Here is a 20,000-nt window from a genome sequence, read left to right on the forward strand (position 1 = left end):
ACACACACACACACACACAGACACACATAACTGTATATATGATGATTTTGGGTGTTACAGTACAGTGACAGTACAGTACAGTACAGTATACAGTAGAGGAACCCCCTGGGGACCCCCACACGGTAACTCTGTAATTTCTCAACCACTTCTGACGCGGGTGGCTCGCCAGAGCTGACCCGGGCCCCTGGGCGCGTTCCTGGGGGCCTGGATGTTCTGGGGACCCACCGGGGACCCCCACATGGTAACTCTGTCATTTCTCTACCGTTTCGGACAAGGGGCGGCTCGCCGGAACCGGGACGGCACCCTGGGCCCGTTCCTGTGGGTCTGGAACTCCCGGGGACCAACCCGGGGACCCCCACACTGAGTTGCACCACTCACTTCACACGGGTGTGATTTTCTACCAAAATCACCGTTTAAACAATTGGATAAAAGTAATATGTTAAAATGTAATCCAAATCTATACATGGTCGCCACTATTTTTCAATAAAGTATAATACAGTGCTACCGGTGGTTCCCAAAGTGGGGTCCGGGGACCCCCAGGGGTCCTTGGGAGAGTTCCAGCGGGTCCCCAGCTAAATTATAGTTTGGAACCAAATGGACCTTATGAGTGTACAAATGGAACCAAATGGACCCACTCTTAAATTAACATTGATTTTACAATATAAATTGGGGTCCCAGAGATAAAAATGCCATTAAATGGGGGTCCGTAGCCCTGGCATATCTTTTGAAATGGGGGTCCGTGGGCTAATAAATGTCGATTTAGGGGTCCTTGACATGAAAACGTTTGGGAACCAACTGTTATAGACGACATCTTATAGACAAATTAACATCTTAAACCTCAACCCATATGAAAAGGACTTAATATATACACTGCAATCCAGCAGATTAACCACATGAACCCTACAGTAAAATCCTTATTCTTGGCATGTCAAAAATATTCAGAGCAGAAATCTGATCTACAAGCTCACAGCTTGCAGGACTCTTTTTGCTATTTGACATACAGCAAAGTATAAGGGTTAAGTGAAACTAAAGCCCCATGCTTGGACTAATAGAAAGGCAGCGAGTCTTGGTAGACCCTCAGAGTGGCCCTAATAATCCTTTGGTCTGAGTGATCATTCAGGATGATTCAAGTGTTTCTCTGTGATCAAGCAGTGGCCCCAAAGAACAAGATGACACAAAGGCTGCATCATAATACGACACGTTCAGAAAGCTTATTACACACTCACAGGGAATAAACATGGGCTCTATTTTCTTCCATGCTAAACCCCTTATCCCTGAACTATACTTTGCCTTTTTTACTATTTTGAAAAACATTTTTGAATAGTTAAAATAGCCAATATACAAGCTCACAACGTGTCGATGTAGATTGGCTATTTTAACTATTCGTAAATGTTTTTCAAAATAGTGGGATAAGGGGTTTAGCATGGACAAAAATAGGGCCTAGACTGTGTTTGACATGACCAGAGGATGTGAAAAAGAACATAATGGGACAACAATAAAATAAAATAATAATAATGTAATAGAAGCATCTCTTGTCAATGAGGTGCCGGTAGAAGGCCATAAGGCTTAGTCTACGTCAGACCCGAGAGTGAGTGATAAATGTCAGACCTGAGAAATATCATAACACCAGGGCTAATATCAATGCGAGAGGGAGAGGATGAAATGCCAGAACAGATATGAATCCATAACTATCCACACGTCATCATATTATTGCTGTCGGGCAGAAACCTTGTATCTCCATAATTTCAACATTTTATGTTTATTTTTTATTTCTATTTTTTATAAATCACGTGGGCTTGTAGATTGGCATTTATTTTGCTATTTTTGCTCCTATGCCCAGCTTTGTGTGTTTGTGTGTACCACAGCGTCAAGAAAGCACCTAGACCAGGTGTCTCTTCCTGGTTTTTGAATTTACAATTTACAGTTTACAATTTAGGCATTTAGCAGATGCTCTTAATCCAGAGCGATTTACAGTAAGCAAGAACAAAAAACATGGTAATGCTACATCAAATACATAAAAATCAGACCTGTCTGAAGTGAGTGGTGCAACAGTGACACTTGGTGGTCAACAAATGCTATTGCTATTGCGAAATGGAGTTTTAGTGTAACAGTACAGATACTGTTACACTAAAACTCAGCTTCCCATCATGCACCTGTGCACAGTGTGAAGCTCAACACCGCCACTTTGTCACCTGTTGGTACCCTAAACATATGGACATACAGACCTAGGGACGGACGGACATTGCTGGTCATCATGAATCATACATAAGCTAAGAACCTAACAGTGGAATATCTATCTAATGAAACTAAGTGTATACACTATAGTTTTATGTCTACATAAAGTTCTATTTAAGTTACATAAGTTGAGCCTATATAGGAGGTCGAGGCTAAGGCAAGTACTACGTCAAGTGCTATGGGCTAAGATGGAGTCTGAAGAGGTGGGTTTACAGACTGCGGCGGAAGATTGGGAGTGAGTCTGCAGTTCTGATTGCAATGGAAAGTGCATTCCATATAGTTTTGGAGACAGAAGTGAGAAGAGTTTGAGTGTTGTCCCAGCGTTTTTAGCGAAGGTACTTCCAGCTTCCCTGCGTCAGCTGATCTGAGTGCACGGGAGGGTTTGTAGGGTGCGATCAGATAACAGGATTGCAGGATATGGCCGCCATACCTTTGGTTTCTTTGAATGCCAGCATCAGAGTCGGCAAAGCGTTTTCTTTTTGCAGACGCTACGAGTTAAAGCCCCCGGCCATCGGCCAGCCTTTCCACAAATTTGGCTCATAATTCCAACATCCCATTATTCCGACCGTTAGATTAGTGTGTAGGTTTAGGGTTAGTTATAATGTGGGTAGTCAGACCATTGGGCAGTCGCAATAATGGGCCGTTGGAATAATTACATGGCACCCACTTTGAAGCCACTTTTTAGGTGTCACCCAGGTCACCCAGGCGGATGCGTGCACGCATCCGCCTGGGTGACAGCAGACTGATGGGTGAGCGCTGGCTCTTTGGCATGGAGGGTCAGATCAACATATGGAATGAATTCTGTACCGGCCATATATGGAGCGTGTCTTGAGTGTACAGGGTTTGATGAGGTCAGATCAACATATAGAATGTCAGAACAGGTCAGCTCCATATATGGAGATCTAAGGGTGGCAGCGGGACAGTGTCTTGAGTGTACAGGATTTGATGAGGGCCCAGGTAGGGCCGGGCCTTCATTGTCAGGCCTGTTGAGAAGTTTTCGCCGGCTGCCGGGTGCGGCTGCACTAATAACTTTGGGGCAGGCCTGTCTAGAGTTCAAATGGACAGTCAAAAGGGAGACATCGAAGAGGAAGGATGGATGGGGAAGGATCAACATATGGAATGTCAGAACAGGTCAACTCCAAGGGTTTGAGGTTTAAGGTCAGATGAGTTGCTGTCCAATATTGATGACATCAGGGATCTCCATATGTGGGCTTAGTATTGATGACATCACGTGATGTCACGAGGCATGATCATATATGGGGCGTGACCAACTGATGGGAAATGCACGATTGCATAGTTAGCTGCGACCTGCGGTCGCAATCAGGTGTTTAAATTGTAAATCCCCATTGTAATCAATGGAGTGGTCATTAATCTGCAGCCACCAGAGGGGGGGATAGTGACACCCGCTGTAGGCCATTAACGGGAACCGCAGGGAATTCAGCACTTCCTTATTGGCTTAATTTAAAAAGAGGTATGCTTGCCGCCTGGTTACTATACACCCGTGTATAGCCAGATACACAGAGGGATGAAGGTATAAGGTTAGCAGGTATAGCTTTTAATGGGACCACTGGAAACGGTTCTGCTGGGTTGCCATGGCAACACCACATTATGTAGAACAGGGATCTTTTTTACGCACGCACGCACGCACGCACGCACGCACGCACGCACGCACGCACGCACGCACGCACGCACGCACGCACGCACGCACGCACGCACGCACACACACACACACACAGACACACACACACACACACACACACACACACACACACACACACACACACACACACACTGAATGGCTGTCTCAGGAATCCCTGCTATTGCAGTTTCTATGACAACCACTCACAACTCCATATCCTCTGTCTCCCTCTCTATCATTGTCGCTCCCTCCATCACCATCATTATTTTTTTCTCTCCATCTGAGCGCTTTCATCTCTCCATCTCTCTCTCTCATCTCTCCATCTCTCTCTCATCTCTCTATCATCTCTCCATCTCTTTCTCATCTCTCTCAATACAGCCAGGGTTAAGTGCTTAATCAGACGATTTAGTCCACTATAAAGAAAACGATTAGAATTATTTTGGGGGGCAATATATACACAATTAAAACACTATTAAAAAAACCTTCTTGGTTATTTGATTAGGCTATATGAGCGAGATTAAGCTGGTTATTTGTTCTAAATGTCGGTTTCGATATGCAGTATGTAAAACCTGCAGCATCTGTCATTTTTTATTTTAACGTAGGCTATTCGAAAATAGCACACGCTGCAACCTTGTACATCTACTATTTTTGAACACTTTGAAGAAAAATCTTCGAAGTGTCACAACTACTGATTCAGAACACATTTGTAGCGTCGGCCTCAGGTCTTATTGGGTCCACTGTGTGTCCAGTTGAAGTTTCATTCATTCCTGAACCGTGCCGTGTCGACGTGTTCTACAGGTTCAACTTCTGGATTAGTTTGTTGGTTTGTTGGTTCAGATACAGTTCTCGGAATCCAATTTGGTCCCTGATCAGGATCTGGTACTAATGCTGAGTTCTGGGAACCTAGAACTCAGAACTCGCACGTTGTGAGCTTGTAGATTGGCTATTTTAGTTTTGTTGTTACTTTTATGACGTACCTCCTTTATTGTTTTAAGATGTATTTATTGACAATGTACACATTATCATATCGCTTTCTCAATCTCTCTTTTTTTAAACAAGACATACTGAAAAATAAACAAAAAAGGAAAAAGACAAGCACCACAAAAAAAGGAAAAAATACAGACCCCCCCCAAAACTTCGCCCCAACCCTGTCTCAGTAAGGAAACTACTAGGCATGTAACGATACACTCAACTCACGATACGATACGTATCACGATATGAGGTTCACGATACGACTTTTCACGATATTTTAAACACTAAATTATTTTCCAGACAAATGACCGAACAATCTTTTTTCATGATTTATCTTCCCCCCCGAGCTTTTTTCTCAATTTTTATTTAACTACATTGCAAAAGTAGCATTACTTTTCATGTATTACTTAATTTCTGTGCAACATCTGTAAACATGCTTTCTTGTTTAGAACCTAGCTCGAGTTAACATGTTAAAAAAAAAGCTTTCTTTGATGGCATCTTAGGATAGATGTAGACCTAATTGACAGTGCAGAAACATAATTGCCTTCCTTGATGTATTAATTAACGAGCATCACAGACACACACAGCTCCACTCTGCAGGCTTCTACTACTGAAAGTGACTGCATGGAGTCTGTCTCAATTATCTTCAAAAGCACTTGAATATGATGGAATATGATAAAAGCTCACATTTCATATCACACACCATAATTTACTAGCCCCCCCTTAAAAAAAGTCAGGTTTAAGGATTCACGACGATAATCGGCGGGATTAATATCGATATATATTTACATGCCTATAAACTACACATCTTTCATTACTCAATATTGTCCACGACCACGACACCCTTTGACAACAACAACTTAAGTAGGAGATAGTGAAATCAACCACAACCGGAACCTCCGGTTACTAAGATTATTCTCCTAGTTTCAAATGTGTGTAGTTTGGTATAATGGTATTGTTTCTTTTGGAATAATCCATCTTTACTATTCTATCTCATAGCTCGACTGGAGAGACTAAATATTCCATTTAGTTTTAGTCATATTTTAGTCCTCGGAAATGTTTTAGTGAGTGTTAGTTTAGTTTTAGTCGACTAAATATCATACGATTAATAGTCTACTAAATTTCACACATTGTGATCTTGTAGATCTGCTATTTTCAGAGCACAACCCAAGCGCAACCAAACATAAAATGATCTCATCTCTGATCTCATCCACTAGTCCCTCCCTAACATTTTAGTCTAGTTATATTTGTTGACGAAATTGTCAGTAGGCTATATTTGGTTATGGTTTTAGTCATCATGGCTTAGTTTTTAATTTTCAGATTGCTTCCCAACTGTCCTGGGGATTGTGGGTGGGGGATTCAGTTTTATTTTATTTGTATTGTTATATTTCTTCTGTGTCACCAACACTTAAGAGCGGTCGGACCTGAAGTTTCTTATGTGTCTGATTGCACTACTGAAGGTTATGCTCTTGTTTGATTTTCTTGTTAATTTAACTTTTGTGTGACTTAACATTTATGTCTGCCCCTGGGCTTCTGTTATCTCTCTATAGTCTAAATATAGGCCTGCACCACCTTGGATGAATAGCGATGAGTAGCAGGCTCAGTCACAATGTGGTAGATCAGTTATTTACACTATAATTCCTTTCATTTTAAAACGTAGAAAATGTTGGAAAGCAATTGAGAGCAAATGAAATGGCCAGTACTGGCACGTCAAAATGGTAAATGGTAAATGGTGCATTTAAGTGGTCAACGTTTGACCCCTGACCTTCCTAAATGCAACATGCTGCTATGGAAACGGACACAGAAAATAGACCTTGACTCACTCTAGGGAGTGCATTCTGTCAGAACAAGGTGTGCGTGTCTCTCTGAGTGTGCGTGTCTCTCTGAGTGTGTGTGTGTGTGCGTGTGTGCGTGTGTGCGTGCGTGCGTGCGTGCGTGCGTTGTTCAGAGTGAAAAACAGGATGTGATGTAATATCCAGGAGGCGAATTGAATTCTGAAAGGGGTTCTGACTATTCTTTTACTCCTCCTTGTCTACTCCTCCCGCTGCTCCTCTTGTTATCTCTCGTTTCTAACATAGAGTTAAAAATAATAGAGCGGGAACCGGAAATCCACTTGCATGGAGTTGCTCACCCAGCTCATACTCCCTTTTCGGCCCCTTCTTCCAGGGTTGGAAAAGTGTGACGGACGCAGGCCTATTTGGAGTGACGCGTTTTGCATTGTCTCACAATGTGCTTCAGTTTTCCCTCTCGGCTCTGGGGGCATGGTTTCTATATGGCTACTTCTGTCATTTCCCCCTTCCATGATCTTTATCTTTAAGGATATGATATATATCTGATCCTTGTAACGGCACCGATCTAGAAGGACTTTCTATTTGAATCGAACGATTCAACTTCATTTTATTTCAGACCCATTATGTACTGTATGCCGCAAATAAAAAAAATTATTGGTCATAATAAAAGAGTGCAGAGAGCCTCGGTACCCAGGCTTTTATTTTCGTTCGCATTCGGCTCAAAAAATGAAAGCCTGGGGGAACGAGATACATTTCCTGGTCTAGGAGTGGGAGTACTACAGTGCAGAGGGGCGTCGCTCAAAATATGGCGACGTCAGTTTAGGTGTCCCTATTTTGGTGATTATAGGCAAACATTTTCCAAAAATGTAAGAAGTAAGATCACAACCCATCACTCACAATGCATTATGAACTTGTAAGTTATTTTCGCTGCATGACACCATCAAGAGAATTATTTGTAGTAATACGTGTGGCCCCTTCCTACCTCCCACAATAAGCTGGTTCTCTTTCCCCTGCAGATAAGGCATCTACCTAGCCATAAGGCAGGTAGATGCAAACTCATCCATTATCTTGCCTCTTGACCTTTGTTGATGGTGATTGAGAAAGCCAGCATGACAGAAATCTTCACTCTGCTGCCGTCTGGGTGTAAAGGTCCCAGGCTGGCAGCTCTGTCCTGCTGATGTGAATGGGGACATGTGCTCTCTGCCTGTGTAAAGCAGGGGTTAATCCCAACCTTTCTATTACCACGGGCCGGCTGACAGCTCATACAATATTCGCAGACCGGGAGGGGGGAATGATGATGTCGCGCATCATCGTACCAAAACACAGAAGACAGTTGACTGGCTCACAACGTAATGTTATATCATTGACCTAAATGCCGTTATTAATCAACAAGGATAGGATGATTAAAACAAGTTAGGCCTATGTCTTTTTCGGAAATGACTTTGGACATAGTTAAACATGCAGAGTGACACAATACTTTACCTGGGTTACATCATCTTCTGATCCCGTACCGACGTGCAGTGTTTTGTTTCATTATCGCGAGCGTGACAAAATATGCTACATCTTGTTGTTGTTACGCTGCTGCAGCTGCACACGTGAACGGTAAAGATACCAAGGATTCAACAGTGACTTATGCTACAGTATGCAACACGGAAGTTACACAGACTCTAATGGTGCGTTCCCACGGGCAAATGCAAAGATGTCTACCTTTTATTGTCAATGGAAGCCAGCGACAAAGACGCAATGATGCATGTAGCTGCTCCAAATCAACTCACAACACGTTGTTGCGTCTGTCCGTGTGAGCGCACCATAAGCTGTTTATAAACCACAGTCAGTGACACGTGGCTGACGAATCCTTGGTATCTTCATTCGACTAGTCACCTTTTCACTGCTGTTTGGAAAATCCTGGTGATGCAAGACTATAGATTCACTTGTGATTCCCTTCTCGTGTACCGCTGGTGGGACATGTCCTGCGGGCCGGCACTGGTCCGCGTACCGGTGGTTGGGAACCTCTGGTGTAGATGACACATGGTTGTGTCCCGTTGGGGCACTGGTCCGCGTACCGGTGGTTGGGAAACTCTGGTGTAGATGACACATGGTTGTGTCCCGTTGGTCCCACTGGCCCCATTTCGAATTAACCCTATCCCTAACCTCTCTCTAACCTAACGTTTGACCCTGTGTTATCAGTAGGGCAGCAGGGCAGCCCCCCACAATCTGGCTCAATAATGGACTGACTGTTTTGTGCAAAGTGTATAAGCCTACAAAATTGAAAGAGGGTAATGTAGCCTGTTCAAAGGCCAGACCCATGAGTGATATCATATTTGTGCCATATTGCAGGGGTTCTCAACCTGTGGGTCGCGACCCCTAGGGGGGTCGCCAAATTATTTTAGGGGGTCCCCAAATTATTTTCAAAAAAAAAAAAAAAAAAAAAAAAGATTTTGTTTTTTAAAAAAATGTTCACGATTTTAAAAAAATAGCAGACCTACAAGCTCGTAGCGCGCCACTCGGTGGCGCGCTATGAGCTTGTAGATCTGCTATTTTTCAATAGCTAAATTATAACAAGGGGGGGCGGGGGTCCCGAGACATTGCCAAAGCATTTCCGGGGGTCCCCGGCCAAAAACGTTGAGAATCCCTGCCATATTGAGGTGATTGGAGGCTGCTGGACAACTGGTGGGCTGTGGGACCTGGACGCACAAACACCATATTGAGGTGATTGGAGGCTGCTGGACAACTGGTGGGCTGTGGGGACCTGGACGCACAAACACCAGGGCAATGTGTGTGTAATTATCTACGGTGGATAGTTTACCGTTTTTGTCTTCGACAGCTGGTACAAATAACACATGGGATACTACCTGACATGCATTAACAATCCAGAAAAAGCAAGTCAAGTCCGTTGTATTTATATAGTGACGAATCATAACAATAATGAATATAGAGCAGGTCAAGATCAGACTCTTTAATGTACAGAGACACCACAATTCCCCCATGAACAAGCACTTGGCAAGCAAAAACTCACTTTTAATGGGGGAAAAAAACTCAAACAAAACCTGGCTCTAGGTGGGCGGCCATCTGCCTCGACCGGTTGGAGAGAGAGAGAGAGAGAGAGAGAGAGAGAGAGAGAGAGACCTCCATAATGATGACAATGACAACAAGTAACACTGCGATACTAAGTCTACCATTTGGTCAAGACCACATGTTTTGTTCACTGCCAGATTTCTCTTTCTTTTCAAAATCTTTTTATTCAAGTTTTTAAGTTATGGGAAAAATTAACAGAGAATCAAATAAGAGTGTAGCCTTCAGTAGTGCAATCATGATATATATTAGGGTTGTCCTGATCGGATCGGGAGATCTGAAATCGTCTCCAATCACATGATTTTCAAAAGATCGGAATCGGGGAGAAAAGATCAGATTTTTAATTGTCTAATGTAAATCTCAAAGAAAGATGAGATTTTGTAAAAACTGTTGTGTTTATGCTAATTGTTTTCCTTCTGGTCCCAGTCAGTGATCATCAAACAAAGGCACACTCAGAGGCATGAAAGACACCTATGATGAAAACATGCAACCCCCGCTATGCATGATTGCATAGGTGTCTGCAGTACTCTCTCTGAATGAGAGAGTTCAGTACAGTACAGTATATATACCAGTAAGACACCTGAGGGCGAGCACACGACCTCGAGGTCGTGTCCACTGGCCATATATGGAGCATATCTTGAGTGTACAGGGTTTGATGAGGACCCGGGTAGGGCCGGGCCTTAATTTTCGGGCCCGTTGAGGACTGCTGTCACCCAGGCGGATGCGTGCACGCGACCTCGCCGCCTCTCACCCTCAGGCGTCTTACTGGTATATAGAGAATAACATTGGGTCATCTTAAAATCCAAGAATTGTGGTCCAAAAGTAAACAAATTATTTTCAATATTGTCAGGGAGGTGGCTTTCTATCGTTTATGATAGTCATATTTTTGACACAGTCTGTTTCAAAATATGATTAATTCGGCGGCGGTAACATTTGTGGTATCCCGTGGTCAGTAAATGCTTCTTACCCATGTGAGTGAAATGAAATGAAATGAAATGAAATCTATATTTACCCAGGGTATCTGGGCTAAGCTCAAGAACTTGTTTCCAGCCAGGCCCTGCTCATAGAACACATTTCATCGTAGTGGTTGATGCCTTGTTCAAGGGCATTTCAGCGGTGGTAATTTTAACGTGTCGGACGGCTGGTTCGAACTGGGAACCTTCCGGTATCTAGACCGCGCCGCTATCCGTTCGGCCACCGCTGCCACAAATCAAACCTAGCCTGGTTAATAAACCAGACCGAATCAGCCGTTGGCAAAAAAAAGTTGCCTACCAGCGGATTACGGTCTGGCGAGGCTCAGTAGCACGCCTCTTTCCTACAGCAGAGAACAGGTCGGACCAATCGGGACACGGTATGCAATATAGGCGGGCTTTGGTACAGTGACGTTCAATGCTTGAGACTTTTGACTGACATTAGCTCTGACCAATTGCGTCAAAGAGAAAAGGTTCCCCGGGAAATGAAATCCAAGTGGAGCCAGCCCAGACTGATATACCGCGACAGTGTTGTGTGATATTAGTCTGGCTTATTAGCCAGGCTAAGTCAAACCGCCATGCTCATTTGTTCATTTTTAGAACACAGTTCTTTTATGACACGGTATTAAATATATTTTAAGACCCAGTAACTATCAATGATGGGGAAGCAAGGGCAAGTTTGCCCTCAATGGCATGCTCATTTATTCCAAATTAATAAATGAATAAATATTCCAAGTGAAAATTGACGAACAATAAAGGAACGCTTCACCCATTGTCAATCTTAATTTCATTGGTCTTACTCTCAAGATGGCACAATTTCTGTCTACTCACTCTGCATCCAGTAGTGTGTTATACCGTGTTACACTATACTGTAGTATACCTACCGCCCAAGAAAATGTAAAAAGAAAGAGAGATATACCGTTTACTAACCATTTTATTCGGTGAAAACGCGCAAGTCTACACACACACACACACGCATGTCGTGCGTGTGGGAGGGAATGGTATTCCTTAATTTCCTTCTGAAAAAACCCAGAACACATTGTCTGCAGGGTCTCACTGGTGTAGCCTGGCTAATAAGCCAGACTCAAATCACACTGTCGTGTGGTATTTGAGTCTGGAGATGCTGTGTATGGATCTTGTTTCCCGGGAGGCGGGTTCAAACATTTTCTCTTTGACGCAATTGGTTAGAGCTACTGTCAGTCAAAGGTCTCAAGCATTGAACGTCGCTGTACCAAAGCCCGCCCATATTGCATACCGTGTCCCGATTGGCCACACCAGTTCTCTGGTGTAGGAAATGGGCGTACAATTGAGCCTCTCCAGACCGTAATCCGCCGTTTTTGCCAACGGCTGATTCGGTCTGGCTTATTAGCCAGGCTATCACTGGTGGGCTATGGACAGTTCAGTCCTGCCTACCAATGGGCACATCATGGGGATTCCAAGTTAATAGATAGTACTACTCTTCCTGTAAAGCCACAGTTCTTGCATTCTACAAGCTTTTAACTTGCATTATTATTGATTGAATACTTTATTAACCGTGTGTGTGTGTGTGTGTGTGTGTGTGTGTGTGTGTGTGTGTGTGTGTGTGTGTTTCAGCCCCATGCCTCTGAGTCCAGCTGCTGACACCAAGCATGATCGCCCACGGCAACAGGCCGTTGTTTCTAACGGCAACCAGACAGGTTCTACGACTGACGAGGGCGAGGACACAAATGACAACACCACCGTGGTCCGCATCGGAATTCCTGACCTGCAACAGACGGTACACACAGGCACACACACACGCGCGCATACAGCCACTCACGCACATGGACACGGGCCAGCGCAACCTTGTATCACATATATGCACAGCTATATATGCAACCTTGATCTCGCACTAGTCTTTGTTGATTTCTCAAAGGCTTTTGATTCAGTGGACAAAATGATCGATGCCATAAAAGTTCTAGGCTATACTATTATACAAATACCTCAGCGACCATCCTTACTCCTGACGGAGAAACGCCATCATTCACCATCCTTGCTGGCATACTCCAAGGCGACACACTTTCCCCGTTTCTATTTATTATTGTTGTTGATTATGTTCTTCGTATGTCAGTTGATACTATCAATGATAAGGGCTACCAACTAAACCATAGGAGCTCTCTCATCCTGCTAAAAACCTAACCGACACTGACTTCGCTGATGACATCGCGCACATCAGTCAATCATTGGAGTACGCTCAGGCCCTCCTTCAGTCTCTTCAGCAGGCCTCCAACTGTGTTGGTCTTTATCTCAACAAGACGAAAACTGAATATGTAAATATGTGCAAATCCAACAATAACCACATTATAAAAACACTAACACTATAGGGTTAGGGTTAGGGTTAACCCTATAAAAACACTCATCTGAAACAGGTTGATGACTACAAGTATTTGGGTTCATATATTTCTTCCCAAAAGGACTTTCAAACTAGGAAGGGTATGGCCTGGTCAGCCTGCAATGACATGCATCTGATCTGATCACATGCAAGATCTGGTCATCCCTGCTTAGTAAGATGTTCAAAGTAAAAATATTTAGGACGACCGTCGTCCCGATTCTACTCTATAGCTCCGAGACATGGACACGTTCAAAGAAATGAGAGAAATGGTTGGATGGCACTTATACACCCGCCTTCTAATGAGAGAGCAAAATCTCTCTTGGAAGAGCCACCCATCGACTAATCTAATATACAGCAACCTTCCCCGTGTTTCTTCACTAGTCCAATCCAGAAGAACACAGTTTGCCGGCCACTGCTACAGAGCTGACAATGAGGTTATATCTTCCCTTCTTCTCTGGAATCCTGCCTCAAAGCAGACCAGAGGTAGAAAACTGTCGTTCCCTGATCGCTAGGGACACATGCATCAGTAAGCAGGAACTGGGGATGGCAATGAAGGACTGGAAAGTCTGGCGTGGCATTGTGAAATCCATGATCTCGACAGACCTATTTATCTATTTCTATTTAACTCTGAGAGTGTACAAATGTAAGGGTCCACTCCATTTCTACATTCGGAGTTTCTGTCGCTATCTCTCTTTCTCTGTATTTCTCTGTCTTTCTCTTGCTCCATCCCTCCCACTCTCTCTCTTTCTCAGTTTTTCCTTTTCTCCAACCCTCCCTCCCTCTTTCTCCATCCCTCTCTGTCTCTCACTCTCTCTGTCTCTATAATAAATAGAGAACGGTATTTAGACTCTTCCTAACTGAAAGCTGCCTCCCTATATTTAAATCAATCTAATGCTTTCAGACTTTGAATAGGTGCACAGAAAATCACTTGACATTTTGACAGCACAGATATTCTTCACTGCCTCTCTCACTTTCTCTGTCTCTGTCTCTCTCTGTCTCTGTCTCTGTCTCTGTCTCTGTCTCTGTCTCTCTCTCCACCATTAGAAGTGTCTCCGTCTGGATCCAGAGCTTCCAGTGTGGAGCAGTAAGCAGAAGGTACTGGTGACACTGACCCAGGCTCTGTCGGACGTTCTGAACTACGGTTTGTTCCAGCCGGCGTTCAACGGCAGAGCCGGCAAGTTCCTCGATGAAGAACGCCTTCTCAAAGAGTACCCTCTCCCCCCGATTACACCCATACCTTATCTGGAGGTACATAAACCTTATCTAAAGTTATGTACTGCTTCAATATTACTAAGCACTAAGCACAACCCTGATTACACTTTTCCTAGAGTTATTTATACTGCTATAAATGCTACTACATACTGCTAAACTACCTCTGATTAGACCTTATTTTGACATATTTTATACTGCTATAAATTCAATTCTAATAACTAGAAGACAGCATTTGGCCCCTTCCTACGTGAAAGCCGCCCCCATTTACAGTATATCAATCTAATGCTTTCAGACTGCAGAATGCTTTAAATAGGTGCACAGACAATTACTGACATTTTGACAGCACAGTGTGTTCTCCAGAGTCACTCTGTACATGGTACTGTGCTGGTGAAATGTCACCATGCACCTGCTAAAAGATTTTGAGGTGACCCTTGTGCTCCAACGCTTGCTTTCCTTTGTTATGCTACTTTTGTCCCTGTCTAAGAAGCACCAGCCCTCATCCTTTTAGCACGTGAACTCGCAGAAGTTTGGACAAACAAAGTCTGTGTTTATCTGTTATAGGTTTTGATCTAATCTAATCTAATCTGACTATACTGTTCTTTTGTTTCTTAGTTTCGTTATAAGCGGAGAGTTTACACCCAGAGCTATGTGGACGACAAGCAGCTAGCCAAACTTCATACCAAGGTACACACACGCACGCATGCACGCAGAGGGGGTTCAAAATAGCAGACTCAACACAACTCAAACTTAAGCACATTTCCAATGACCAAGGTCGACCAAGGTGCTGTACATGGTCAAATTAAAAACGCAAGCAAAACTGCATTTCAGAAGTATACAGTAAGGGTTTACACAATCAAGACATACTGTAGATACAGTACATGACATAATCCGCAGATTTTATCGCATATTATCTCACAGATTTTACAGACAAACAATATAGAAAATGCTTTTGTACACCTACAGGGACAGGTGCATCGTGAGACCGAGGTTGTGAGGCCGAAACGTTGTAACCCTCAGTAGCCTAATTAACTACTGCTATATAAGTGAAGACAGTGTGCGGGACCTCCTTTTTCTCACAAACAACACACACAAGCAACCAACCAACCAACCATATATTAGGTCTAATTATTAATCATTGAGGGGCGCTAGCCCCTCCTATAGTCAGCTATTAGTGTAGATTTTCGTCTTACACAAACATTACATTTCCATTGACAATGAATGGAGAATGTTGCGTCACAGTGTCTGAGCAATTTGGCATGTGACTATTTAACGCCCCTCACTTCACACGGGTGTGATCTTTGTATTCTCTGTTCTATAAAATTATTGTCTGTCTGTGTCTTTGTCTGGAGAATATGCCCATATGCAGACGGACAGACAGACAGACAGACAGACAGACAGACAGACATCTTCTTGCATGTACAGCTGAATGTTTGACTTTGTCAACATATTGTGTCCCTGAACCCTAGGCTAGCATCCCTATTCTGGGGAGACCATTCGATGAAAATAGTGCATATCTGCACAGTAGTGGGGAAAGAAATCACACCTGTGTGAAGTGAGGGGCGGCGGCGCTAATATATGAAAGTCTAACTCATGTTGCTATGATTAGGTGATGTAATGGTGATGTAAAACAAACGGTGACAAAACAAACATTACATTTTCTTTATTGTTGATGATATTTAATGTTTGTGTTAGGGAAGATGACGTAAATTTTCCCTTCATTGTCAATGGCGTTTTTAAAACAAACATTGAACTAAAAACAAACAATAACCCTGTTAATGTTTGGGCGTAGCGCCCCTCAAAAAAGAGCAGACCTTATAAGTGGATAATGATGTTCTCTACGATAGCTGACTGAGTTTAGGAAACGCCACTTCCCCAAGCCGCCTCTAATGCTTTCAGACTTTGAATAGGTGCACAGAAATGTACTGACATTTTGAACACAGTGTGTTCTTGATGGAGATTATATCTCCACCGATTCAAAATAACTTGGTCCTTGAAAATGTTCAGCTGAAGGAGCGTGGAGTTCCTGAGTGCAAATAACCTCCTGTCAGCTCATGATAAAAGTGGCTTCTATCTCTTTTTATTGATCGTTCAAAGGCCTTTGACACAGAATATTGAGTGGTCTGAGCAGGCTGTTGGCTCGTTTGTAAATTACATGTCTGGAAGGACGCAATGTGTTACACTTGCCATGAAATATATGTAAACAACATAAACGAAATGTTCCAAATGCACATTTCCATTATAATGCAGACGATGCTGTTTGCTCCTGTGGTGCTACTCTTGCTCAATCTCTTGAGTGTCTTCAGTGTGCTTGTAGTGTTGTGGAGTCATAGCTGCGTGACTTGAAACCTGTGCTGAATGCTATACAGACAAAAAAACGGAAATAGGAAGACATCGGCTTCTCCTTCTGGCATTGTCACCTTACCCGGCATTACTTACTTACTTACGCCTAGTCGCCTACTGCCCCTTCTGGGGCATAGGCCGTCAACAAGCGATCTCCAGGCATCTCTGTCTTGAGCTGTTCTCTCCAGCTGGTTCCAGGTCATCTCTGTCTTGAGCTGTTCTCTTCAGTTGGTTCCAGGTCATCTCTGTCTTGAGCTGTTCTCTCCAGTTGGTTCCAGGTCATCTCTGTCTTGAGCTGTTCTCTCCAGCTGGTTCCAGGTCATCTCTGTCTTGAGCTGTTCTCTCCAGCTGGTTCCAGGTCATCTCTGTCTTGAGCTGTTCTCTCCAGCTGGTTCCAGGCATCTCTGTCTTGAGCTGTTCTCTCCAGCTGGTTCCAGGTCATCTCTGTCTTGAGCTGTTCTCTCCAGCTGGTTCCAGGTCGTCTTCATGGTCTTGATGTCTGCCTCCAGGTCTCTGCGCCAGGTGTTTCTAGGGCGACCCCTTTTCCGCTTGCCCTGTGGGTTCCATGTTAGGGCTTGTCTTATGATGGTACTTGCAGGCTTTCGTAGGGTGTGGCCTATCCATCGCCATCTGCGTTTCCGGCATGGGCAGTCAAATTGAACTAGTGTCAAAGTACTTAGGATCATTTAACATTTGAATGCCACCTTGAAAACTGAGCTTTATTCTAGAAATAAATCGTGCTTTTCTTTTGTCACCACGGAGGAAAAACTGGTTGAGGATACATTCCTTCCATGACTGGATCACAGCGTTTGTCACAGGCTGCAAGTTTCTCACTCATCACATGTGTCGTGGAATTCTGGATCAATCAGTAATCGATGAGGCAATAGGAGTCGAAGACGAACGCGTTTCGGCACGCAGACCTTCCTCAGCGTTGAGTTTTGAAGCGCTGAGGAAGGCCTGCGTGCCGAAGCGCGTTTGTTTCTCTAGGTGGACAGCTGCTCATTGTGTTTTCATGAAATAAAGAAACTCAAACTTTATACAAGAGAGTGCGGATATTCCCTTTTTCCATTAATATACATGATATCATCATAGTCTTTAACGTCAAGTTTAACTGTATCCATGTGTTGCAATACAATTGTTAATCTACTTTGACGTGAGTGTTCCTGACTGAATAACAGTATCGTGTATAATTCTTCTGCATGTGTCAGATTTGGGAGGTCTTCATTTGCCTCACGCAGAATAATGACTCTATATTTATTATTATAAATCCATCCTTGCTCTCACGCAAAACACTTTGCATTCAAATAAGTTACTCACTGCCCCTGCAGCTTGGAATCACTTTGCAGACAGATCTGCAGCTTAAGTAACTGATCATGCTTAGGTCTTTTAAAAGTCTAATGTCTGATTTGATTGCGGACTTCATCAGAAATTGCACAGGCTTATAGCTGTTTTTATTGTAGGCTTTCTATTGGTGCCATATTATGTTTAACTGTAAAATTATTCTTAATCTTCTGTGTTTTCATGTAAAATGTTTGTATATGTTTTGTAAGTAACTTTTTGTAACTGCTGCTGCTACCTTGTGAAAGAGATCTTGTATCTCAATGGGATTTGACCTGCATAAATACAGGTTAAAAATGTTGGAGAACAGAAGTGAGAGTACAATCTAATTGTATGTCAGTAAAACTAAATAAATGTATTTATGGTTTTGTGTATTTCTTCAGGCCAATCTGAAGCGTTTTATGGAATATGTCCATCAGAAGAATATCGATAAAGTTTCCAGGTGGCTTGAGAAAGGACTCGACCCAAACTTCCATGACTGTGAGACTGGAGGTACAGTGTGACACGCACGCACGCACGCACGCACGCACGCACGCACGCACGCACGCACGCACGCACGCACGCACGCACGCACGTCTACAAGTCATCTTTGAAGAGACAGAACATGTATGTTCTATTAACAGTGGTTCTCAATAAATAAATTAAACGTTTATGTTTCTGTTGATTATGATTAGTGAAACTTACAGACAAAAAATAAATTACAAAAGTATTCAAAATGTGGACATATCGTCTGCATAATTGCTGATAACGCCAAAAAAACATCAGTCTGGTTCTAGCAGTGACGTTGAGTCTTTCTGCGTGTTCTTTCAGAGTGTCCCCTGACACTATCTGTCCAGCTAGAGGACTGTGGTGACTTGATAAAGATTCTGAAGAGTGGAGGAGCTCATATGGACTTCAGGACCAGAGATGGAATCACAGCGTTGCACCGAGCAGTGCTCTGTCGCAATGGACATGCTCTGACAGTACGTATAAACTTTACTTACTGTGTGAAATAAGTAGTAATGTGTATTTGTGTACTTTACTTACGGTGTACTGTACAACTACTGTGTACATTATTTTCTGCGGTTGTGTACATCACTAACTCCACATGCATTACTACTCTATAGTGATCGATATCGATTGTTTTCTGAGGGATTATTCTATCGCAAAAATGTTTGATTAATCAAATAATCAATAAGGAGTAAGTTTCTCTATTGTTGTGGTATTTCTTGCAAAATATTGATATCCAATAAATTTGAAATATATGCAATCGTAGGAAGTCGTAATGGACTATGGATAGAGGATTATGGCCATTCGCGAGGATTGGAGTACGGCGATTCTTAGAGGATTATGGCGATTCGCAGAGGATTATGGTGATTTGCAGAGGATTATGGCGATTCGTGAGGATTATGGCGATTCGCAGAGGATTATGGCGATTCGTGAGGATTATGGCGATTCGCGAGGATTATGGCGATTTGCGAGGATTATGGCGATTCGTAGAGGATTATGGCGATTCATAGAGGATTATGGCGATTCGTAGAGGATTATGGCGATTCGTAGAGGATTAAGGCGATTCGTGAGGATAATGGCGATTCGCGAGGATTATGGCGATTCGTAGAGGATTGCGGCGATTCGTAGAGGATTATGGCGATTTGCGAGGATTATGGCGATTCGTAGAGGATTATTGCGATTCGTAGAGGATTATGGCGATTCGCGAGGATTATGGCGATTCGTAGAGGATTGCGGCGATTCGTAGAGGATTATGGTGATTTGCGAGGATTATGGCGATTCGTAGAGGATTATGGCGATTCGTAGAGGATTATGGCAATTCGTAGAGGATTATGGCGATTCGCGAGGATTATGGATTATAAATATGCACACGTGGATTTGGGTGACAAAAAAGCTCATCCGCAGGTCTCTACAACAAATCGATTAACCACTTAAAGGAGAATTCCATGCTAGAAGGCTTTCCTACCTTTATTTGTAGTTGTTACGTCCCCAACAAAGAGGTCCAGGTGTTATTTTGTGCAAAAGTGCATTATTGGCTATTTCCCCTAATATAAGCCCTCAATGGGGGTTGGGTTTTTGTGCTAATTCGCTTA

At 43.2% G+C, this 20,000-nt stretch overlaps 1 protein-coding gene across 2 annotated transcripts in view; it reads left to right on the top strand.

The window, feature by feature from the left end:
• The window catches only part of shank3b (SH3 and multiple ankyrin repeat domains 3b), a 62,652-nt gene that overhangs the window by 15,257 nt on the left and 27,395 nt on the right, over positions 1 to 20,000 (top strand). Inside the window, exons 3-7 of one of the 2 annotated variants that reach the window (XM_079494544.1) lie at positions 12,273 to 12,435; positions 14,074 to 14,277; positions 14,854 to 14,925; positions 18,303 to 18,411; positions 18,730 to 18,881. In XM_079494544.1, coding sequence (XP_079350670.1) covers positions 12,273 to 12,435; positions 14,074 to 14,277; positions 14,854 to 14,925; positions 18,303 to 18,411; positions 18,730 to 18,881 — 700 coding nt within the window. Of the gene's footprint in view, positions 1 to 12,272; positions 12,436 to 14,073; positions 14,278 to 14,853; positions 14,926 to 18,302; positions 18,412 to 18,729; positions 18,882 to 20,000 lie in introns of those variants that run through there. The other variant, XM_079494543.1, reaches the window with a different exon arrangement.

This window comes from Electrona antarctica, assembly GCF_951216825.1.
Source record: "Electrona antarctica genome assembly, chromosome: 23".
In the NCBI taxonomy this organism is placed as follows: domain Eukaryota; kingdom Metazoa; phylum Chordata; class Actinopteri; order Myctophiformes; family Myctophidae; genus Electrona; species Electrona antarctica.